At 45.8% G+C, this 24988-nt stretch overlaps 1 protein-coding gene across 1 annotated transcript in view; it reads left to right on the top strand.

Moving 5' to 3' along the window:
- Positions 1–24988, top strand: part of LOC115314119 (acidic mammalian chitinase) — a 43307-nt gene that overhangs the window by 16304 nt on the left and 2015 nt on the right. Inside the window, exons 3-7 of the mRNA XM_029973172.3 lie at positions 216–342; positions 5206–5330; positions 5546–5675; positions 17588–17755; positions 24532–24651. Coding sequence (XP_029829032.2) covers positions 216–342; positions 5206–5330; positions 5546–5675; positions 17588–17755; positions 24532–24651 — 670 coding nt within the window. The remainder of the gene's footprint in view (positions 1–215; positions 343–5205; positions 5331–5545; positions 5676–17587; positions 17756–24531; positions 24652–24988) is intronic.

Genomic DNA, 24988 nt, shown 5'->3' with positions numbered 1-24988 from the left:
TTTGCTTTTTGGGTACAAAATACGATTGGGAGTTCAAGAAACGAGAGGTCAGTTCCGATCATTTTATAGTCGATGAGACTGCGACGTCACTGAATAAGAACACAGAAGGAGGGGTCACAAAGCAAACAGCGTGAACTTAGTAAACCCTGTGTTTCTTGAGCTTTCTGTACATCATGGATCGCTCTGGTGATCTTAAATCCTGTATCTCACCTCAGGTTCTTGAACTCCGCGATTCTTTTGCTGCGCAAGTACGGCTTCGACGGGCTCGACATTGACTGGGAGTTTCCAGGACAGTCAGATCCACCGGAGCTAGATCGAGAGAACTTCGTTCACTTGCTCAAGGTATGCTACGTTCCTCGCCCCACATCAAAGCATTGCAGAAATTCATGGGCAGCCAAATGGCCAAATGTATGCGGTGTCACTCTATAAAGTAGCGTATTTGCAATAACAAAAAAGAGAAGTTTGTGGTTCACGCTAGAAATAGACAGAGATTTACGTGGCCAAGAAGGATCTTGGAGAGGGTTCGGAACAAATAAACTTTTAAGTAATAGTAACATTATTGTGTCAGGCCGCAGCTAACGCAGGACAGCAGGAACCATGTACGGAGGTTATTGCACCTATATCATAAACGAAGAATGCGCACATCATGCATTTTATTTTAATTTGAAGATACTGCCGGCAAACTTTTGTTTAAACAAGTTTTGTTATGCATAATGCTATGCAAATGTAATATAGTGATCATTGTTGCATAATAGAACAATGCCGTTGTTGCATGACGGGCAGGCGTGACCGGTGCGTGAACTCTGAGGTGCGCGAGTTGAGCTCGTGCTCCTGTGATTCTATCATCGGCAACCAGCCATGATCGTTGAAGAACGCCAGTCTCCATTAAAGTAGTACGTTGCCACTATGACTCTGCTTGCCTAAGTTATTACAATTGGCGACAAAGCGGACGAAGACAATGGGCAAGCGTCCGGTGCCCGGACCCCGAGGATGGCTGTGGGCAGTATCACCGAGTATCGCCTCAGCACCAACGCTTCCTGGGACGAGTACGTAGAGCGACTCGAAATGTCACTGCGTAGCCAACAGTCTGACAACGCATTCAGAAGCGTGCCGTTTTGCTGAGTTGGTGAAGCTTGTTGGTGAAGCCGACGATACCGACAGCTGCAGACGATACCACGATAGTGACAGCGGTCAAGGCTCATCTGCACCCAAGACCATCTGAACTCTACGCAAGGTTCCGGTTCTACAAGCGCGACCAGCACGTCGGCGAGACAGTTGCAGACTACATGACAGCGCTTCGAAAGCTGACAGAAGACTGCGGTTTCAGAGATATAGACGACTGCCACTTGAAATCGTGATGCGAGACAGGTACGCCTGCGGCATCGCGCCCGAGAGAGTGCAGCAACGGCTTTTGGCTGAACGCAATTTGACGTTCGACGTAACCTACGACTTGGCCGTCACTGCAGAGGCAACGTCGAGGCAACAGCGAGACATCAGGAAGCAACGGAAGCAGTGTTGTAAAGGGTACCTCTGATGATGAAATTCAAGCGACAACGATGAAACCTCAGAGGCAAGCAGACAGCGGAAACTGCCACCGTTGCACCGGTAAGCACATCTCTTTCCTATGCAAATTTAAAGACTCCGTCTGCTACAAATGCCAGAAGAAGGGGCATATAGCAAAGGCATGCCAAAGTAAGACCGCCACAATAAAGAAAGAAAGGGACACAAAAAAGGAAGACGGTGTTTACGAAGTATCGACGAACTCTGTTCGATCTGCGAGGCGCACGAAACCGAAGAAATCTTTCTAGTGCCAGTAAAGATAGTCACAAGGAGTAATCATGGAAGTTGACTCTGGAGCGTCTTGGTCTATCATGAGCGAAGGAATGTTTCACTAGACAGACATGAGGCTGCTTCCCATTAAGAGCACACCCAACATGCAAGTTGTTGACCTGGTCAAAACAGACATTGCCCACAGTTGACAAAGCAATGGTAGGCGTCATGTTTAAAGGACGCAAGGCTGTTTTGCCAGTCATGGTCGTGGCACAGCACGGAAGAAGCTTCATGGGACGAAACTCGTTTCGACCGCTATGGGCATTGAGTTACACTGCAGCAGACACGTCAGCACGTCCGACGAAGCGCGAACAGCGCGGTTTTTCGAGGTTTTTCGCACCAATCTGCCCGGATTCAAGGAAGCTCCGATCCACATGGAGCTCAACGACGTGCAACCGAAGTTTTTAAAGAGTCGGCCGGTGCCGTTCGCCATTCGAGAGGGTGTGACCAAGGAGTTAGACCGCCTGGAGAAGCAAGGCATCCTGGAGCCGACCCAGTACTCCGACTGGGCCACACCGCTCGTCGTGGTGAGAAAGAAAAACGGAACTTTACGCCTGTGCGGTGATAGTTGTAGCAGAGTTAACAAGGCGGTTGAGAAAAACGTCTATCCACTACCGACTGTCACCAAGTTGTTTGCCATTCTAGGGTCAAGTAAGATATTCACGAAACTAGACCTAGCCCAAGCCTATCAGCAGCTCGTATTTGATAACGAATCATCAGAAGTCCTCACCGTGAATACGCTGAAAAAACTGCACAAAGTTCGCCGACCTGCTATCGGTATATCTCTCGCAACAGGATTGTTCCAGCGTGTTGTAGACAGCTTACTATCAAGTATACCTGGAGTTGTCGTATATCTCTATGATATCGCTATCTCGGGCTCGACCGTAGCGGAGCACAAAGAAAGATTAAGAGCAGTCATGCAGTGGTTGCAAGACTCGCGTTTGCGGGTGAACAAGGACAAACGAGAGTTCTGCGAAACAAGCATAGAGTGCTTAGGTCACAGAATTGATTCCACTGGTATTTACCCAAGTAAAGAAAAAGTGACTGCAATCAAGAGAATGCCGAGCCCAAAGAACAAAAAAGAGCTACAAACTTTTTTGGGACAAGTCAACTTTTACAGCAGATTTTTTGAAAAAAAGCCTCAAGTTGCCGAGCCATTGCATCGCCTCCTAGACCAAGAAAAAAATGGACGTGGACGCAGGAGCATGAGAAAGTGTACCGGAACCTAAAAGGGCTTCTCAGCTCTGACGCAGTGCTAGTACGCTACGACCCAGCGCGTCCACTGGTCTTGTCGTGTGACGCTTCACCGGTTGGTGTTGGTGCAGTTCTTTCTCACAAGAAAGATGATGGTATAGAAGCGCCAATAGCTTATGCGTCACGAACATTGGGGCGAAGTGAGCGCAATTACGCTCAAATCGACGAAGAAGGGATTGCCGTAGTTTACGGTGTTCAGCACTTTCACCAGTATCTCGCGGGAAGAGAATTCACGATCGTGACCGATCATAAACCGCTTCTTGGAATTTTTAACACAGAGAAGTTAATGCCACAGATCCTGTCTCCGAGGATGCTGCGGTGGAGCTTGCTGCTGGGGCGTATCAAGCTTGTGTTTCGACCAGGAATCGACGGCACCAACACTGATGGGATAAGCTGCCTTCCAGCACCAAGCGATGTCGATGAGCCAGTGCCACCAGGTGACGTACTTATCGAGGCCGTCGAGTACCCTCCACTACAAGCAGCAGATATCAGAAGGCTGACAAAGCAAGACCCTACGCTGGCAAGAGTCAAGCAATGGATACTCTCGGGTTGGCCACGAGAAAGCCTGGGAGAATCTTTTGCGCCTTTTGAGGTGAGACGCACAGAACTTTCCTTGCATCGAGATTGTATTCTGTGGGGAAATAGAGTGGTCATTCCCGAGCAAGCCACAAGGAAGGCCCTACAATTGCTTCATGCCAACCACCCAGGAATGACAGCCATGAAAACGTTGGCCATTTGGTGGCCTAAAAACGATCAAGCAATCGAGGACTTTGGACGCCATTGCCAACAGTGCCAGGAAAACAGGCAGGGCGATACCAAAGCACCTGTTCACTTTTGAATAAAACCAGAACAGCCCTGGAGCCGCCTGCACGTAGATTTTGCTGGACATGTTCGAGGTGAAAGTTTCCTTATTGTGGTGGACGCATTTTCTAACTGGGCCCAAGTCGATATTATGCCGTCCACGAAATCAGCTGCAGTGATTACGGCGCTGAGGAAACTATTCGCGACACATGGGTTGCCCGACGTAATTGTTTCGGACAACGGAACGGCCTTCAATAGTGCAGAAATAAGAGTTATTGAAACTCAATGCTCTCAGTTTCATCTACACAGCCCCGTACCATCCTGCGAGCAATGGCAGGACAGAAAGAGTGGGGAGGGAAGTCAAGTCTGCTTTAAAGAAGCTAACTCAACGCGACACAAAGTGCAAGATTTCACTTTTTTCATTTTTTTTTTTTTTTATTTAAGCAGCACACGACCTCTCACTCGGACACCGGGAAGACTCCGGGAGATTTGATGATGGGCCGGAGGCTGCGGTCTCCTTTGGACAGACAGCATCCTGACCTTCAGAGAGATCCAGGAGCGGATCAACCAAAAGTCAAGCGGTTCCACGTGGGCGACACCGCCTACGTCCGGAATTTTGCGCCGGGACCACGATGGAAAGCAGCAAAGGTTGTAGCAGTGACGGGACCAGTCTCCTATAAGGTTCAGCTGGCCAATTGAGACGTTCATCGCCGTCATCGCGATCACCTCAGGAATGCGTGGCTTGACTAGGATGACAACCTTGAAGCTGACGTTGACTACAACGTCAAGCTACCACCAGCGGCTGCGCCTGGACATGGAACACCACAAGCATCTCCTGCCAGGCGTAACCCAGGAAGACCTGTGCCTCAGGTTGGGCCATCGCCAACGGCTCGGCCGAAGCAGCTGCTCAGAAGATCAGCACGACACGAATGACTGGATGCCGCATCCAGTCATCCGCTACGGAACTGTCCCACCTGAGGGGGAAGGAATGTAATATAGTGATCATTGTTGCATAATACAACAATGCCGTTGTTGCATGACAGGCAGGCGTGACCGGCGCGTGAACTCTGAGGTGCGCGAGCTGAGCTCGTGCTCCTGTGATTCTATCATCGGCAACCAGCCATGGTTGTTGAGGAACGCCAGTCTCCATTAAATTAGTACGTTGCCGCTATGATTCCACTTGCCTAAATTATATCACAGCAAAAAAGAAAAAAAAATTAACCGATGTTTTTTTTTTCTTTTTGACATGACAACTCGGGCAGTTTAGACGCAGCATACAACTGTGACGAGACACTTTGCGCGCATTCTTTGCCTCTGCAGGAAGCCAAGGAACAATTTCAGAACGAGTCCATAGTAACCAAGCAGCCTGCATTGCTCCTCTCCGTCGCAGTCTCGGCGTCCGAACCGATCATCGTGAAGTCCTACGACGCCCCTGGAATCGGGAGGTACTTGGGTTCTAGCCTGCTTTCTTTTTGCTTAAACAAGCTGAAATCACTGCATAAATTCCAATCCTAACGAAGAAAAAAAAAACAATTAAAGATTTAAGCATGTTCTTAGAAATTGCAGGCCATATGGGCCGGTTTTTACCAGTTAAACTTTTCGTATACTTGCTTTGGCCTCAAGGACAGTCCATGTAATTGGCCTTTCCTCTTCTTCAAAGGTACGTGGACTTCGTCAATCTGATGTGTTACGACTACCACATGTTCAAAGTCTACATGCCGTTCACGGGGCACAACAGCCCTCTCTTCAAGCGCAAAGTCGAGAGCGCCATCTTCTCGACGCTCAACACGGTAAGGTGAACCCTGCAGATGCTGTAGACGCTATAAATGCGAATCTGAGCCAAAGATACGACCGGCGCCGCTTTGGCTTGAGTTAAAGGGACGGGGCAAAGTTTTTCTACTTTCGGTAAATATCACTTAAATTTTTTTTTTTTTTGCATTTATTGTTTATAGATAGGGTTCGGTGTTTTCGGAGTGTATTTTTCGTTAAATTCGGAGGATATTTTTCGAAGTGTATTTTTTGTCAAAAATTCTGAGTTTACCGGAATTTATTTTCTTCGATTTCCAATTCTCAGAAATTCTGAGTTTAACTTCGCAATGTTTTCTATTAAAATAAATAAATAAATAATATGCGGGAGTAAACGTAGGCTATAAAAGAGAACGCGCTTGTATCAATTAAAAGTTTTTTAGCTGGATTTGTCGTTGGTACCATTATCATTGGCAAGACTAATTTGTCCTATGACAAGCGTTGCACGTGAGTGCTGCTTCGATAAATGTCGATACCTAAAAAGTAATAAACTCCTGGAGATAGTCGCTGGGAAGCTTGCATTCATCCCATCTTATTCCATCAACCTCCCCGCAGCCGCGCTATGATGAGTGCTAAAGGATGCAATACAGAACTTTCAACTGCCCCTCTTCCCCGTTTTATGCAATCTCTATGATTCATACATCTTTAACTGTTACAAAAACAAAACCCTTCCTTCCTCTTAAGCACAAATGGTATAGCCCAAACTGGTTACCAAAACAGTACCCTTTTGGTTTCCAGTTTAGGCTATACTATTCGTGCCTTAAAAGAAGGAAAGGATTGTGTTTTTGTAACTTTGTAGCTTTTGTCGTGACCCGAAAGTACAATGACCTGTTGTGCTTAGGGTGACTACCCTTCCCGCGACTCGCGGGACTGTCCCGCATTGAAGGCTCGTGTCCCACGTCCCGCAAGAAATTCCCAAATGTTCAAAATGTCCCGCATTTCATAATGTAGTAAAATTCACTCTGCAACTCGTGGCGCTGCCGAACAACGGGGCACGGGGAAGCGCGGAGGTCGCTGGTAATCGTGTGAATGGCAATGGTACGCCCTATTCTTTCCAAGCATTGCGGGAAGCGACTGTCGTTCTTGCAGGAGAACCGACGCGCAGGCTCCGTAGTGCCTCTCCTCTTAGTGGCAAAATATTCTAAGAAAATTGCACGCTAAAGTTTCAACATAAAATATTGTAATTATTATGATATGGCTATGTCAATGCGAAACGGTTGCTGTGGATCTTTGTTTTCGTGAACACAGCCACACAAGGCAGAAAGCCTGCAACTCGCAACGGTCGAAAAAGAACATAATGTTAAAAGTTTGTGTAGGACAATGCTGAGAAAAGTAGGTGTTGACAGGAAACAATAACCCGAAAGAGATTTACTGTTTCTTATTTCCATTTGATGCATTGAGTTCTGCTACAGTCGATTTACATGTTTTAACTTTGACACATTTAATAACACATTTGGCATAAAAAGTACCTCACTCGTAGTGAAACTTAATTGAGATTAATTGCCGCAACACAATTAGCAGGTGTATAAACAACACAGGATAATAAATGTGTTAACATAGTCTCGGTTCGTGGTGTGTGTGTTAATAAATCCCCCCCCCCCCCCCCCCCCCCGCCTCCAGTGTCCCACATTTCGCTAGCAGAAAGGTGGTCACCTATAGTTGTGCTGAATGAATCTCGACAAGATGAGCGGTAGATCTTTTTTAACGATGGTCCGAGATTTGAAAGATAACTGCTGTGGCATTTTACCAGAACCATTGAACCTGTGCGCTGACCTCACTTATTTGTAAAATATCATCTTTTCTTTTTCTTGGGAAAACAAAAAGGGGGGGGGGGGGGGGGGGGGGGGCGATGGCACATCATAATTCGGTGTTTATCGGATAAATCCGAATTCACCAAACTTTTAACGGCGGGTGTTTTTCGGACTTTATCGGATATATCAGGGGTGGCCAAGCTGCGGCTCGCGAGCCGCATGCGGCTCTCCGTGTGTTAAAGTGCGGCTCGCCGCTCCCTCCCTTAGCCCTCCTCTCCCCCCCCCCCCCCCTTCCTCCCTTCCGAACCACTTCCCCTAAAAGAGAAATGAAACGCGTTTTAAATCGAAAGACAGGTTGCGGTTTGGTAGTGTTGTGCTACTGCTGCCTTACGCACAATTGGACTGCTTTTGACTCATGTGGACCGGAATTAGTTCGAGTTTCTTTTATTGCTCTAAACAAATATCGCCCCCCCCCCCCCCCCCCCGCGGCTCTTGCAAAGTTTGTGATTTTGTTTGCGGCTCTTAGGCCGGGTCAGCCTGGCCACCCCTGGGATATATCCTAGAACTCGGAACCCTACCTGTAAATCACGCGTTACATTTTTTTTTTTTTTTTTTACGCAATGGCAGTTGCAGGAAACAATTTGAGAAAAACGAACAGTTTTCACTCGCTATTGTGAACTAGTTCACTGTAACCCACTGATCTCTATGACAGTTTGCTGGATCGCGCATCTCCTCTTGGTCGCTGCGGCGCAATTACGGCCACCGGAAGTTCCAAATCGGCCATCTTGAGTCTGTGTGAAATCTTACAGGCGAAGCGATCAGGAGGCCGGGTTTGCTGCGTTCTCAAAGACAGGTTTTCTGCTGGTTCGCCGTCATTTGCCAACAAAATTTCGTAAAACCTTGTGTAAACAGTCGTGGCTGTTATTGAGAATCCGTGGAAGTGTTTACGAGTACGCGCGGCACCAAAGGGAAGAGGCACAACTCGTCGAACGCAAGTTTCGCGGTCAGGCGGAGCGATCACTGAGGTGTGTTCATTGCCATACGTGGGTAAATTACTTCAAAAATTTAGTTCAATTACAGTTACACTTACCTTGCTATAAAAGTAGTTCGACAACCATTACAATTCGTTCTACGTAAAACGTAATTCATTTCAATTACACATTACTGTTAAAAATAATTCAATTACTTTACAATTACTCGTTTCTGAGAGCGACCCGACCTGGGCCATATAACTTAAAACGAGTCGTTTAGAATGCAACGCATTTGTTCATGCCTTGCCACAATATTTAATGAGGCTTAAGCATCGCTGTATAAATTTCATGTATTGTACTTTCCTTTTGTGAATTTGTTAAATTAATGATAGAACTTGACAGTTTGGGCTAATAAAGTCCTACGTTCTTATATTTTCAATACATAATAATAAATTAGATCATATACTCAAAGAAGCCAGATCGCTAAAGTAAAATTGGGTTGACACACTTTTGTTGGCCAAAAAAATAAAAGCCGACGAAATGAATCCCTGGAGAAGGGGAACAAGAGGGACAATGGACAAACAAAAATCTCCAAACACAGCTAGGTGACTGGTGAGCGGCCGAAAAAATCCGCCTGGTCCGGGTATCGAACCCGGGACCTCTCCATTACAAGTGGAGAGGTCCCCTTCCCCTTCTCCAGGGATTCATTTCGTCATTCTTGTCCAGCTCGCTTGCACCTTTGCATTTTAATTGCATTATAATTCTAAATGAAAGCCGTTTACAACTAACTCCCTGTAACGCCGAATTGGAGCGCAGCTCTTGAGGAGGAGGAGGGAAAGGTACCGAGGGGAAGGTATACACCTCCTCCCTCCTCCCTCGAAATCCTGGGGGTCACGTGACCTTACGGTTACGCCGACGCCGACGGCGACGCCGCTCAAGCCCGAAACGGGCGCCTTAGAGCTGCGCTCTAAAAATAAAAATGCGACAATTAGTCATATCTGAATATTTTAAGTGTTAATATAGACCTACAATCCACAATCGCTACTACGACCACATTTACATACAAACGTTTCATGTTACTGTAAATTATTTACATTGTGTTGAAATTACAATGGCTCAGAAATATATAAGAACCGAATCGGGGCTCGCGAATCAATGGTGACTACACTGTTAGAAAAACTCCTGTCAAAATATGGGACACATACATGCTAACCTTGTTGCCACAACATGTACTGTATTACCGTACTACACAGAACATGTTCCATACTTCTTTAGTACGGGACATGTTGTTGCTGTATGGGCAGCCACAACAAATTCCATACACCATCATCACGGAACAAGTACTGTATGCTACAGGAAATGTACCATCGTGGCACACAGCAGCACATGTTCTGTTGCAAGCCATGCCAGCACATGTACCATTTTTACGAAGTACCTCACATGTTCCAATGCGTCCAAAACGACACAGGTTACATTTCTTGTACGTACGGAAAAAGTTCAGTCTTGTTTGTGATAGTACTCGCCCCATTTTATGTTACTGCCGCTATTCATGAGTACATCCGGGCTTTGTATGTCACATGCCAAGCTCCTCCTTGAAAAAGTTGATATGCGACATGCAAAACAGGGATGTCCTGGCAGTTTGCAGGCGCAACGTGATGCACGTCTTTGCAACATAAAATTACCTGCAATCCGCAAATGTTCCCCAAACTTGTATGTATGGAAAGTTTGAACTGTCGTATCTAATGCGAGCACTATCCTGAAAACAGAACAATTAATCTGTGACATATATACTCAATAGAACAGCCAGGAATGCCATGAGAAAGTGTTCACGTGCTACGTCAAGTTTAGAGAGCATTGTACATGTAGTGACGGGATAAAGACAGATAAACATTTGTAAAAAAATCGTTATCAAACTAAGTTCACGCTTGGTCCTTTTGGTTCCAACCCATAGCAACGGACCCATTGCAAAGAAGACTGAACAGTTTGCTGCTTCAAAAATATTTACATTTATTTTTCTTTAAATGACTAGAGCAGATACACAATAAAAAAAAAAACACAGTTCATGCCGCAAATATTTTGGGGGGCAGCTCAGCCATAAAAAGAATATCAAAGTGAGCAGTCTCCTAAAAAAAGTGACCAAAAATTATGCTGACATGCTACATTTCGAAAAGAACCATCTTGGCCTATACAACATATTGTAATATTAACAATAGAAAAGAAAGATTAATCTAAACAAGCACCGAAGTTTCTTTCCACTACTTTTGGAACTTCGAGAACCCTTGGAGGGCTCCCTGCGCCTTCAGATGCACCCGAGCAACTTTTCTTGACGACTGCCGGGACCCCTCCTGCGGGTTCATTGCCACAAGTCGCCTGAAAAAAAAGGTAACATAAATAATGGGTGGGATTTCTTAGAGGAGGATGTATAACAGAAGCTAAGGAGTTCCTGGCTCCTTCTTTAACTTCTCTATCGGTTAGTAATCCAATCTGGACAAATTCTAAACCTCGTCTATAGTATACTTTCAAGCCGAGACACGCCCTTAATTTGGACAGTCCGTGCACACACCATGAGCCTCCAAGTCTGATCCTTGCATCAAGACGAATTGTGATTGTACACACACACAGAAAAAAAAAGATTCAGCTTACTGGCATCAGTTCTCAGTAATAACTGGACACATTTCGGATCTTGTGTCAGCACACAACGCTAAAACATTCTACAACCCGAGACGGAGGCTACAAAGAAGGACGAACACATCCGTCTCAATTGAAACGTATGTCTTCGAAGCCTCCATCTCGGTTTGTAGAATGTCATATTAACCAGCTCGCCTGTCTAGTAAAGCTGTACCCAACGATACTTCGGTTAAAAAAAGGAATTCACAGTACCAGTAAATGCAATATTACAAAAAAAAAACTTGCCTGAAGTGCTTAAGCAGAATATTCTGGTTATTATTAGAGGGAGGTTATCATTTGAGCCCGTTCTCGTTTCGCCCTTCTCACTTGGCCCTTCTCAAAACAACCATTCTCAAAAAGATCTTCTCTCTTGGACCTGGCGCATTTGGTCCTTTCCCGTTTCGTCCTTCGCATTTCAACCCTCCTCATTTGAGTCCGTTCTCGTTTCGCCCTTTTCACCTGGCCCTTTTCAAAACAGCCATTCTCAAAAATATCTCGCTTTGACCCGTCGCACTTGACTCGTTCTATACGAAAATCGTTTTTTTTTTTTTTTGGGGGGGGGGGGGGGGTTATATTAATAAGTACATTGATATATTTTGTGCGTGTGTGTGTGTGTGTGCCACGCTACAGGCATACTCTCTCTGCCAAGGATTTTAGCAGTGCGTCGAGATCGTCGTGAAAAGCTACTAGCTGACAATAAAACAGACCAAGTATTTATCGCAGCCAGATCATATTCCGAAATGTCACGTTTTTTGGGGTCTCTCGACCTGGGACAATGCCACCACTTCTATATTGCCGTGTTTCTCAAATGGGGGTCGCGAAGGCATCTATAGGGGTCCGCGAAGCCATGTCTTATCAGTCAAGCACGACAATATTAGTTGTCTTTCTTCACGTCGTTAAGAAACGTTCCAATTTTTGGGTGAGTACTCTCGTGCGTGTGTCAATGAGATAAGTCTACTTCACACTAGCAATTAGTTATATCCATTTATTAAATCATTATCATGATAGCCTATACCTTTCTATTCCCCTCACCCCGAGCGGGGTCCTCCATCATCTCCGCCTTTCTACAAGGGGTCCGCGAAACATCAGTGGTTGAGAACCAATGCTAATATGTATGCTATTTCTGTTCAAACAAAGTTTCCAAATTAAATGTTCATCGCTTTTTTTTTTTAGTTTGCTTAGAGGAAGGGAAGGACGCGTCATTGTACGATTCTCAGTGCGCACCTCTACACATAACATATACCTAATGGTATGTTGGGGGCCCAAGCAAGGTAGGGCTCATCAACAAAGCCGCGAAGGCATAACAACGTTAGAAGCATGCCGAAGTAATGCCATTCGGTCGTAGGGCGAACGGGCAAAATGAGAATGGGCCCAGTTGCGAAAAACACGATTCGGACCTTATGAGAAGGTTCAAACGAGAAGGACCAAATGAGAATAGGACGAAATGTGCAAGGTTCAAATGCAAATTGGACATTTTGAGATACACCCATTATTAGAATGCTCAACATTCATGTCTTTTGGTTCATATTACTTATTCTAACTGATAAGCATAGCCCGGTCACAGGTATATTCGTGCGCCCCTGCAGAACAAGGGCTCATGTATTTGAAGCCGATCGATACTAAGGTGGATTAAAATATAAGTTACATGCTCCGTAGGATGCACAAGTTCTAGTATTGGTTCTATATGACAATGTATCTGAATACCACATCCATACTGATTCTTTCATTATATTGCAACATAATAATTTGACTTACAGAGAAACGGTCCTCCCAAGCAGGTCACGCAGTTACTGCAGCACATCCAATTAATGTGAGCTACGAATATTTTCAAGCGAATTGTGAATAAGGGTGTCTAGAAAGCAGCACGTTAACATCAGGCCTTTGCCTTTCTTAGTTCAACGTTTCAACAAAAACATGGTACAACATGTTCCAGGTTGCTGTTGAACGTGCCAAACAAACACAAATGCTAACGCTAATATGCTGCTCTACAAAACATATTTCTTTCCGAATTGCTGCCGAAAGTTAGACACTTTGTTTAATGTAATTGAAAATGCCTCAGCGAAAGTGTAACCAAGCTGAATGAAACCCTTAATATATATATGGGAATACTGCAATACGTTTGAGGAATCGTTATGCGTCTGCAACACCGAGCGTTTTTTTTTTTTTTTTTTTTTTTTTTTTTTTACAGTTTTGTTTTAAAAAAAAGCCATGAAAGCTACTCTTATCCGATTTGTGCGAGTGAGTTATACGCCCAGGGGGCATTTGGGGGTGGTTAATCTTCGCGATAAGTCGGCTAACTAATTAAAATTCGTTAATTAACTTTTTAATTAATGAAAATAGTCATATGGTTCCAATTAGAAATTTTGCTGAGCGTCGTCCAAAACCCCTAAATCAGTAATTTTTAGAAAGACTTTGAGCGCGTGAAAAGAGCAACAGTGCGCTGAAGTTACTACTCGTGGATAAAAAACAGGATAAAAAACATCGCCGCAAGGTACGAAGTCAGAGTGTCACTATCAGCCCCTTTCAGGCTCAAAGGATTACGCAGGAAGGTCAACAATGAAGTGGACGAGACTAACAGCAAGGCACTGTGTCAAGTGAAACACAGGAGCAAATTTGTTGAATGTGTCGAAGGTGTGGTATACAAAATACCACTGTCGTGTGGAAGATCCATAGTCGGGCAGACTGGGAGGTGCCTTAAAGGGAAACTCCGCTTCATTCTCGGTTGTTACCAAACACTGCGACTCTCTTTAGTGTCATCTAGAGAGACCGAATGTCAAATATTATAACGTAATACCGCCTAAAAGATCACTAAACCGGCCAACAAAAACTGAGACGCGCGAAGTCACCAAAATCCGCTAATTTAGCGGGCGACGTGCGGCGCAGCCAACGTTGTATTTCCGTTGTGGCTGACGTCTGTTGCATACGCAGTTTTTTTTTTCTTTGTATTTTCTTTTCCAGGGAGAGCTTATCGGGCGGCGCTACGGACGCGCTCCACGTTTGAGCAAGCAAAGAGGCGAGCCTACAACAATAGAGATAAGTAAACGAGACAGACAAAAAAAAAAAAAAAAAAAAAATGAACGAGAACAAGAGAAACAAAAAGAGGAAGAGAGAGTTGTACGGGATGAGTTTCGCTGACACACCTGCCAACCGGTGCCAACCGACTAGCCGCCTGGGTTGCCGCCTACATAGCCTGCTTCGTTGCTGCTTGCGTTGCCTGTTCGCCGCCGCGGCTAGGCCCGCCCTCCCTCCTCCCTCCTCGCCCTTCCCCTCGCATCCGCGTCTTTCTTGGGTTACCGCTAGTAGATCACGTGACCCCTTGTATTCCACGTGGGTGCGTATGCAACTGACGTTGAGAGTACAATGTTGCCCGGCTGTGCCGAAGTTTCAGTTTCGGTTTGCGATCGTGGTAAATAACAAGATCGCACGAACGATATTTTGCTTTTAATGAGACAAATGGTCTAGGGTTGTTTTGAAGTGCTTTTCACGTTTATATCACCCACTATCTCGAAATTTCCGAAATCAAGCGGAGTTGCCCTTTAACGAGAGACTAAGGGAGCACAACCATGCATGCGGACAACTGCAAGCACCTGGCAACCTTGCAGCGCATTGTTCAAAATGCAACTGCAAAGCTCTCCTTGACACTACTTCCATCTTGGCTAGATCAAAGGACAGAACAAAGCGTGAAATAATCGAGGCTAGGGTGCCTCAATGTCCTTCTGTTTAGGGTGATGCCACCCTTTGTAGTACCACATGCCGACAGCACGCGCTCACGGGAAAAATACAAAGAAATCGATGAAAACAAAATGTCGAAATAGCACAGTCAGCGCCACAAGCGCGTGCAGGGACACTCTTTTTCACGCGCTTCTGAACAAAAAATAAAAATAAACGTGTGTGACAAAATGGCGAGATGCCACCACCCTAAGCAAAGCGCACATGAAGGCACCCAATCGAGGCTTTTCACATGGCCTCGGGTAGACACGGAGCGTGCGTCAGTGAGCCATCACTAGCTTTGCGACAAGAAGAAATAGATCTACCCAATAAGATACCAAACTTGTCGGAGCAAACACCAGGCCCCAGGTAAACGCTACAAAAACACACCATCCAGTTCGTATATCAAAGAGGCAGCTACAGCAAACACCATCAAGTTCAGAAGCCAACAAATTCAACACATCAACCATTCGTTTTCTTAGCCGCAATTTTGGAAATACGGGTCGGGGGAGAAAAAAGAGAAAGAAATTAAACAGTTGTTAGTCTGCGCCAATTCATGCATGTTTTTGTCTGTCCTTCTGCATTAACTTCATTTCTCCAGTTTTTTTCCGCGTAACCACGCAGCGCAGCATACCATCAATACTAAGTAGAGTCGGGCAGTATGCCGCCCCGAATCAGGAACTATAAAAGGGCTAGCTTTATGCAGCTGGGAAGACGAGACGCTACACGCTGGGCATCCCGAACTTGGAATATACGACACCCTTAGAGATAGTAAAATAACACTGCGTTAGGAACAACTTAACGTATACGTACCTTGGAAAACAAAGCCGTCTACGCACCGCTGAACGCCTCTGACGACGCGATAACAACGTCGAACTCGCCTTCCGAACGGGCAGCAGCACTCCGCAGTTCGCGGGCCCACGCCGGCCGGCAGCGGCTTGCGCATGCGCGGGTGAGAGATGTCTTCCTGCGCGCGGCGTAACACGGCTCACGGGCACTGTACTTCCGCGGTCTGATAGAGTTCCATAAAAATTGCTGGATATCCGGCACTTTTGGGCGTGTTCAATTCGCTTATACCAGTTGAACCGACTATAAACTGTAGTCTAGTAAGGCTTTTTTTATTTATACGGATAAGCTCATACTTATGGCCTAAATAGCACATTTCAATGCATATGGTACAGTTCCCGTTTTTGAAAGCAAACCGCACATTGTATGCATTTCCAGAAAATGGGACATGTTCTATTCGGTTTTTCTACGTAGATTGATGGAATTTTCTAACAGTGCATAATCACAGGTGCGACGTCAGTTTTCAAAATGCTTATGTAAATAATATCTGAAGTAGAACCACAGGAAATTAACTGGATTACAATGCGAAAAAAAAAAAAAGCGACAGTGTTGAAAAAGGAACGTAAAAAATCTGGCAGAAGAAAAAAAGAAAAGAAAAATAAGTTTATAGAAAATTAAGATCCCAAACCTCGGCTGGAAGCTGAAGCTCAATTTTGTTTCTTTCAATACTTTGGAAACTTAACGCAATTGTTTTCTTCTTGCACCGCAGATGGCGCCACAGGGTGCCGTCTGCGACGCTATTTTTTTTAGGATGTATGTGAGTGCGTGCCTATGTGGTGCGGGTGTGTCACCGAGCGCTAGGCCGCTTCTGCGAGCGCTGAGGCTTTCAGAGAGGTTCTGTTGGCTCAACAAACTCTTGTAAAAGTAATTGTAATTGTGCCTGAAATTTTGCAGTTACTGACGCTAGAAAGTAATTAAATCACAATTACCGTATTTTCCGGACTATAGTCCGCGGGACAAATTTTGGGTGAAACATAAAAGTTTTTGCCTAGATAGTCCGCACCCTGTGCGTAGTCCGCACGTCGTGCACAGTCCGTATAGTTAGTGCCCAATCCAAACGGAAAAATGATCATACACCGCGCACCTTGACAAGTGCCTGCTGTATCATAGCTCAACACAAAGCTTGTATCATACATAAATCCACATTACTATCCTCCGTTATTCATAGTCCTTCACATATTGTCACACTGAACGATCTAGAAAAAAACAAATCCTTGTATAGTCCGAAGACTATAGTCCGGACAATATGGTACAATTCCTTTTAGCCAAAAGGAATTCATATCAAATTACAAAGAAAGTAATTAAATTACTGTATTGGAATTACTACCCAAGTATCCTCATTGCCCCAGAGTCACTGAGCTGTGCTTACCTAAGCCCCGGGCCTCACCTCCTCCCAACCCCAACCAGGCGGTGTGATCGACGTCCACGAAAACGCGCTAATCAATGATAAAGTTTGCCCCATCGACCCTTTCTGACCCATTCCTAAATTATGCATAGATTATGCGCAGCCGCCATTTGGAGCACGTGATTGGTTCCGAGTTCGCGCCGAGCACCGTCGCTGCACTCGTGTGGAACGCGTTTCCATCCGAGCACTGTCCGAATGTTGACGAAGCGCTCGTGTCCAATCCATGCTCGCAGTGCACGACCTACTAATGGCGGCCGCACATAATTCGAGCATCATTTCAAAATTTCGAAAGAAGGGTCTATACACGTTTGCAAGTCCGGTCTCAGGGCGCCGCCATCTTCCTCAGTGGGGTGCGCTCCTGGGTGCGGCCATAATCCGATTGCGACGCCCTAGCAAGGCTTCGTAATCGGATTATGACTCGCCCAAACGCACCCCAGTCAAGCAAGATGGCAGCGCCCTGAAGCCGAACTTGCAAACGTGTATTACGTGACGCGCTTTTGCTTGCTACGCGGCCCGGTGGTCGAGGACACACGTCCCATGTATTGCAGGCCTGGTCGGCCGAGTACTGGGTGCAGATCGGAGTGCCACGAGAGAAGATAGTGGTGGGCATTCCGACGTACGGCCGGACCTACACCCTCGCCGATCCGACGCACAACGGCCTGGACGCCCCCGCGGTCGGGGATGGACCAGAGCAAGGGTCTGTCCCTTACTCCTGGGTACGTATACACCAACTCATGTTTACAAACAAACCGGAGCGCCCCTAGCGGACGCCACCGGCGCCGCGCATGCGCGGTGGATGGTGGGGAAGAAGCCCGCCGTCGCCCATAAACAAACCATTGAATTGCGTTGTTTTCGGCGTCGGTGGGAGTTCCCGTGCTCTTTTTCGCGTTGGAATTGTTGATTCTACGTCCTCCTAGCAATGTCTGACTACTGGAGAGGCTTCAGTAAAATTAAGGAGGCAAAACTTTGCGTGAATAATGTGACTTGCGGCGATTCATTTCACGTGGACGCGGCAGAATGGGCTCTAACCGCTCATTCACACTGGAAGCGGATCCGCGTTCGCAAAGCGGTTGTGAACGCGGTTGTATAAAGATCCAGTACAATTGCACGCGCACTTGATGTCATCGAGTGCGCGTGCAATTGCACTGGATCTTTATACAGGCGCGTTCGCAACCGCTTTGCGAACGCGGATCCGCTTCCAGTGTGAATGAGCGGTAAAGCCTGACACCCACGATGAGATTCTGCTCGCTATTTTCAGTCGCGACGTCGCTCGGGCTGCAAAAGCGTGGACCGTTGCTGAGATGGTGGACGTCGTTACTGAAAACCGCAAGTAGAATCGGGCATTATAAATCGGTGATGGCCACTGGTAACAATGATCAACATATTCTTCAATTCTTCTTTCTACTGTTTACACTTAACCTACTTACCCCAACCAACCTTCAAAAGTGTTTTGAGGCCTGCACCTAGTTCTTATCGCAATTACCGGGTTAACGTTTGGTCTACGGGCCGCTGCCGTTTGAACGAGGTGACGACAAAAAGCAGAAAAGTTGGAAAGAGCAGACGACATTTCGAACGCTTTCGCAATAGAGTGCGGGCAAGAAGCACCGCGTCCCGCGTCAACAAACCATTCGAATGTCACGTTGTCGGCGTCTGTGTGAGTCTGCATACTCTTTTTCGCGTTGGAATTGTCGATTCTACGTCCTCATAGCGATGTCTTACCACTTGAATCGCCTGAGCGAAATTATCAATGCTCGTTACACCGCTAAACTTTGCGTAAATAATTTGACGTGCGGCGATTCATTCGCGTGAACGCCGAAGAAATGGACGCCAAAACCATGATGAGATTTAGATATTTTCGGTCGCGACGTCGCTCGTGCTGCAAAAGTGTAGAAGGTAGCGGCGATGATCGACGTCGATACTGAAATTCGGACGCGGGAACAAACCAAACGTAACAAGTTGGTGATCGCCACTGGTACCAATCATCAACATCTTGTATCTACTGTTTATACCGAGCCTACTTAAGTCTTTTGAGGCCTGCATTTACTTCTTATTGCTATCACCGGGTCAAAGTTTGGTCTACGGGCCGCTTTTGTTTGAACGAGCAGACGACAAAAAGCAGGCAAGTTCGAAAGAGCAGACGAAGGTTCGAACGACCAGGCGGCCGTGTGAATTTGTAGACGCACTGAACCCGCGGGTGGCCCGGACAACTTGGCGGTTTTCTCTCGTTCATGTTGGAACAAAACAAATACATCTGGCGACCACAAAGTGTTGCCCGCACAAACAATCCCAGTTCGACAGCGTCTGGTTTGCCCTTTTCACGGCTACTATCCACGTACTCGGACGAACGGAGCGGGCAGAAACACATGAAAACTGATCTTCAAACCTTTCCAGACTCTTTTAGTACAGCCCCCGTCGCAGCATTCTGACGAGAACGCAGGCTTTTTGTCTGGTTTCCCTGAAAAGAACACAAGAATGCATGTCTCGCACGGCGACTTCTGCCCACCGCCCCAGACCGGAAGTGCGTTCGACGCGCCACCACCGCGGCGTGACGTGGGAGAGTTGAGTTCGTGTATACGTTCTCAGGCACCTCATTATACCGCTTCGCAGCCAATCAGAGTGCGGCATTAGTCGATAAGAACGCCGGACAACCAATCAAGAATCAAAATAAGCAATGACATAATAAGACACACTCCAGTGGTCGGAGACTATAATCATGTTTGCTTTCACTTTCGTTCTCTAATAGATAATTTCTCGTTAGTTATGTACTTACACTGCGCGGCAAAGCGAGCGCGAGACAGGATAGGTTGGCGTTTTTCTGCGCTTTTCCTCATAGGACGCAATGAGGGACATCAAAATGTACAAGAGAAACAAACATTCCCCCATTATACTTCGTCTCACCCTACGATGGACTAAAGGCAAAAGCTTCGGACCGCCAGATCCAATCACGAGCCACTTAAAAACTGTGCGGTATTTCGCTTCGATGCACGTATCGGTGCCCGCGTCTTGGATTACTGATAAGGGGACGGGTGGCCAGTGGTTCAAATCGAAGACCACTGAATGACTCAACAATTTTACATCGCAAAGAAAGCCATGACATATAGCCTATTTGCAGCGTCGAAGCTATAGAAATGATGCGGCGCTTTTGGATTCGGAGCATTATTCGTCCACCCCTCATCAATGTTAAAGGGGCCCTCCGGAGCGTTCTGCGATGGTCTATTTATGGCGGTAACGCAATCTGCAGGCCCTAAGGATCCTAAAAATCATAAAATTACGGTCATGCGCGGCGGATTTCCCTACTAAAATTGCTATCAAAGTCACCGGCACGCCCCCCTTTCTGAGATGACCCCGGAAAACGGGAGGGGCATCTCTTTACGCGTCAGCCAATAGCAAGCGAAGGATCCCGGCGTCACTGTGCGTCACCAACGCCGCCGACCGCCGACCCGTGGAGGAATCCCTCGAACACGCGCGGACCGCCGTCAAGGAACCCGGACTTTGTGCTCGGCAGTCATCGTTCGTCGCACCGCACCGTCGCGCTGCTACTGCAATACGCAGTCGCATCCCACAGATGACAAGGAAAAGTTTGACTCGTTGACGTGGAAGGATCGGAAAGCTGGCTTCGGAGTCGGGATCCACGGGAAGAAGGAACATGTGTCCCGCAAACGCACGCCTGCAGACGCCCCGGGAAGCAGACGAGCCGACGCGCCGACGCATCACCCCCTAGCAACAAGCATGCGGGGAGAAAACATAGTTCGCTGGTTTTGGAGCGATAATTGCGGACTGTGTTTCCCGCACCACAATCAGTTTACGTTTTTCTCAAACTCTAATTTACAACAAGCTTAAAAAGTGTTGCAATAATAACGTTCGCACTCACCGCGGGGCGCAGCATTTCCATTGGTCAAGTTTTAGCGATGGGCAGGGAATGGGGGATTGTCTTCCAAGAGAAAATAGTCCCTATATATTTCTTCTGCCATCTGCTTAATAAACGGGTTTGTAATCTAAAACTTTGTATACATATTAACTTGCACCTACTACGCAATATAACAATAGAAACAGACGATCGCAGAAAGCTCCGGAGGGCCCCTTTAAGCGTGTCATAGTATAGCGTGGAACGTGATTCGACCTGACGGCCCGTGGCTTTGGCCTTTAGTCCATCGTAAGATGAGACAAAGTATAGCAACTTTTGTCAAAATGTTTCCCTTGTAAAAAAAAAAAAAAAAAAAAAAAAATTAAATGTGGCAGCGTTTTTTACCTTTAAAGTTCTATATGCATGAAAGGCGTTATAGGAAATCGGTGTAACACATGTCGTATATTTTCCTGCTAAATTTAGCGGGGAAAGTGAGTGGTTGTATAGGTTACGTAACGGCAGGTCACGTGACGTCGATTTTGCCCTGCTAAAGTTAGCGGAGTAACGGAATCGGTGTCTCAGGATCACAAGGCGTGAATTTCCCCGCTAAATTTAGCGGGTAATTGAATTGGAGTATAGGTCACGTCATGTCAATTTCCCGCTAAATGTAGCGGGGAAACAATTGATGGTTTGGCCACGAGACGTGAATTTTTCCGCTCAATTTAGCGGGCAAACTGAGTTAACGTGTAGGTGCCGTCAATTTCCCCGAGGTGTATAGGTGACGTCACGTCCACGTGACTCCACATTCCCCGCTAAATTTAGCGTTAAAAGGAATTTCGCTCGTTCTAGCTGTGTCGCGGTCTGTACAGCACAATGTTGTAGGCATCACCGACAAAAAAAAAATGTAACGAAATACGTTACTCGTTACTTGCAAATAAAAGGAACGCGTTAACCACTATATGCTACCTCAAAATAAAAAGAACGCATTTACGGTTATCGTACAAAAACTGTCTGCGGACATGTTGAAGCATGTATGAAGCAAGCCTACTTCGGTCATGCGCGAGGCGTGTGCGAAGATGACGCTCTCATCATGTTTGCATGCCGTGTATTGTGTTATGTGTTACTAGCGCGTCTGCGACTTAGATTTTAACTCAGTACAAAGACATTGTGTTGAAAAGGTCAGTATATCCACTGCGCTGCACACCCTCAGAAATATAGGGTGTAGTACTTACACCGCTTGCCTCATTTATGACACCCCAAAACTATGTTTAGACGTTCGGTCCAGTGACGTCGAACTGGCGATACCAGCTTTTACGAGCGGCTTGATTGCCGTGTGATAGAACTTACGAAATAGCTAATGTACCTATCAAAGCTACAGAAAAAAAAAAACCCCAGATTTTGCCGCTGAGCCAACATAACAATGAGTGTTTTCGTGTAGTCTTTAATGCGTACATTAGCTAATTTAATGAGTTGTATTACTCGACTCTCAAAGCCGCTCGTGAAAGTTGGTGACGATGGTACGACGCCAGTGGACTCAACGTCGAACTGTACAATTTTTGGGGGTGTTATATATGGGACAAGGAGCGTAAGTACTACGCCCCTATTTCCGAGAGTGCAGTGGCTGGACTGCAAAGCGGCCATGGATAACTAAAATACGGTTAGTGTGCAGGTCAGCTGGTGGAAGTCTACCATGAGGGTATTAAAGGGAGACTGGGAATTAAAAAAAAAAAATGATAGAGAAGAAAAAAAAAAGGGGGGGGGAGAGAGAGAGAGAGAGATCGCGTTGTCGGCTTCCTTTCTCTGCCACTATGCTTCTTTTTATTTATTGATTTGTTTCGTCGCGCCCAGTTTCGAGTCAATATTATCATGCCATGGATAGTCGGCATGATTTGATGAATTGAGGAATCTTTGGGTTAACTCTCAATAATTGACATCGATTCGGAAAGGCATTTACAGTTTATATATATACACACACAGGGTGTTTCAGAGAACACAGGCCAAATCGCTCCTGCGAAAACTACTCATCGCAACGAAAAAAGGCTTGTGTCGCTTTGGTTCTGGGTCAAGGGCCCATTTAGCAAAATTATTAAAGTCCGGGATAATTAAGTTGTTAATTATTTTTGCGTAATTAACTTTTTTTAATATTGTGTTTAAGGGCATGGTTGCAATTAGAAAATTGCTCAGCATCGTCGAAAAAACACTAAAGCAACAAATTACAGAACGATAGAAAGCACGCGGAGCATTTTACGGCTTTCTGAAAAACCGCACAAATTCGACGGGTTTTTAAGTTTCGGTTTGTTATCGGAGCGCATCTCAGCCCCAGCGGCACCGCGCCCCGTGGCGAGATAGTGCAACCAGCCTCATGCTGCGTCGCGCGATGACAGCGCAACAGAGGTTATATATATATATATATATATTTCACGCCCAACCGTTTTTGGTATCAGTTGTGTATTACCGACGTGCATTTTCACAATCGCTACGGAATGACGCGAGTTAATGATACCCGATTGGCAGTTGTCTCTCTACGGTGTGACTACCAGGTGTCATTTTGAGACAGACTGGCTTTGATTGTGAGAATAGAACTGACGTTTCTAAATTGTTTCCCGTGATTTCTAAATTGCTCAGTTCCGGAACGGCCTCTAGAGGCTGCTTCCACTAGCATTACGCCCCCCTCCCCCCACGGCTATTGATGGGATGGCATGAAAAACAAACAAAAAGTTTTGGCGTAAAAGCCTTTTTTTCTTTTTTTTTTATAAAAACCACAAAAAAAAAACAGAAAAAGACGAGGCCCACTACGTCGAAACGAAAAAAATTCATATCGCACGTCATTTTGTCGACGGTGCAGGCGGACGATTAAATACACATGTGCCATATATTAGATTTGTTAGTCCATAAAAAGAAACGGTGCGGTGACGGAGCAATGGAAATTGGGAGGGAGCACAAGCGCTTTTGGTTGTCTGCTGATTCTACTCGTGGTCAAACTGTTTGAATTGTCCTAAAATCATACACCGAATGAGGATTGTTATTCTGTTCAGTATGAACTGGTGCCGCAGTAAGGCTATAAATGTTAAAAAAATATATCAAAATAAAATTGAGAAGACAACTTTAATGCACAGGTGTGTGATACATAGTGCTGCCTGATATTTGTTCGTGTATGTGCACACGTGAAGAAGCCAATGTTTTATGTCATTAATCTCATATTTGCCGGTCAATAGATTGTCACGCCCTTAGTCAACGAAAACCATGATACTTGTATACCACGCAACCAAGCCTCTGCTACTGCACCACCATGTGCACATCGTTTTGTGTACTAATTGATCATAATTGACGAACGATGCTTACAAGTTAAGCGTTACAGGAATCCCAATACAACGTTTAGCATGATAAGGAGAAATGGTATTGCCATATGCGTAGTAAAAAATCTACTAAATTGACAAAGCTCTCATAAACATTTAAAGCTAAACGTTACTACTTAATAGTACTACCGCAAAAAAAAACAAAAAAAACTGGCGAACTACTCTTGCCGTTCTTGATCTATGTCGGTATCTTTCCAGAGATTGCTGGATTACTTTTGCTAAAACCAATTTTCAAATGTTCCTACAATATTTTGCATTTCTACCCACCTACCCAAATCACGATGGTTTCCAGGTGTGCGATTTCCTGCGAGGCGGAGCGACCCGAGCTTTCGACGACGAGAGCCAGGTGTTGTACGCTTTCCAGAACGTCACCTGGGTCGGTTACGACGACTTCATCAGCATTCGCTCCAAGGTACTCACCATCACTGCGTCACGTATTCGTTTTCACATAAAGAACCAGGTATCCGACTTCTTGGCAGTTGTAACCTAGTTTGGCGCACTTTGGCCTATGGCAGATTTTGTGCCATAAGGCTTCTAGTCATCATTATCACCTGGCAGTGATCGTATCGCACAATCACTAACACTCTTGATTATCGATCTTAGACAACCAGAATTCCTGGGCAGCCTTTGCTGAGGCTATGTAGAGGAGAAAAAAATCCTACTATATAAAAAACAAAAAAAGGTATAACAACATTCTGTTGCAGCTTAAGAAAAGCAGTGCATGCTCCTCCCACAATGTTCTCTGCTTG

Source organism: Ixodes scapularis, unplaced genomic scaffold, assembly GCF_016920785.2.
Source record: "Ixodes scapularis isolate PalLabHiFi unplaced genomic scaffold, ASM1692078v2 PGA_scaffold11__112_contigs__length_91849675, whole genome shotgun sequence".
Taxonomy (NCBI): Eukaryota; Metazoa; Arthropoda; class Arachnida; order Ixodida; family Ixodidae; genus Ixodes; species Ixodes scapularis.
Note: the sequence above shows the minus strand (reverse complement) of the source record. Positions and strands in the feature narration are given on the sequence as shown.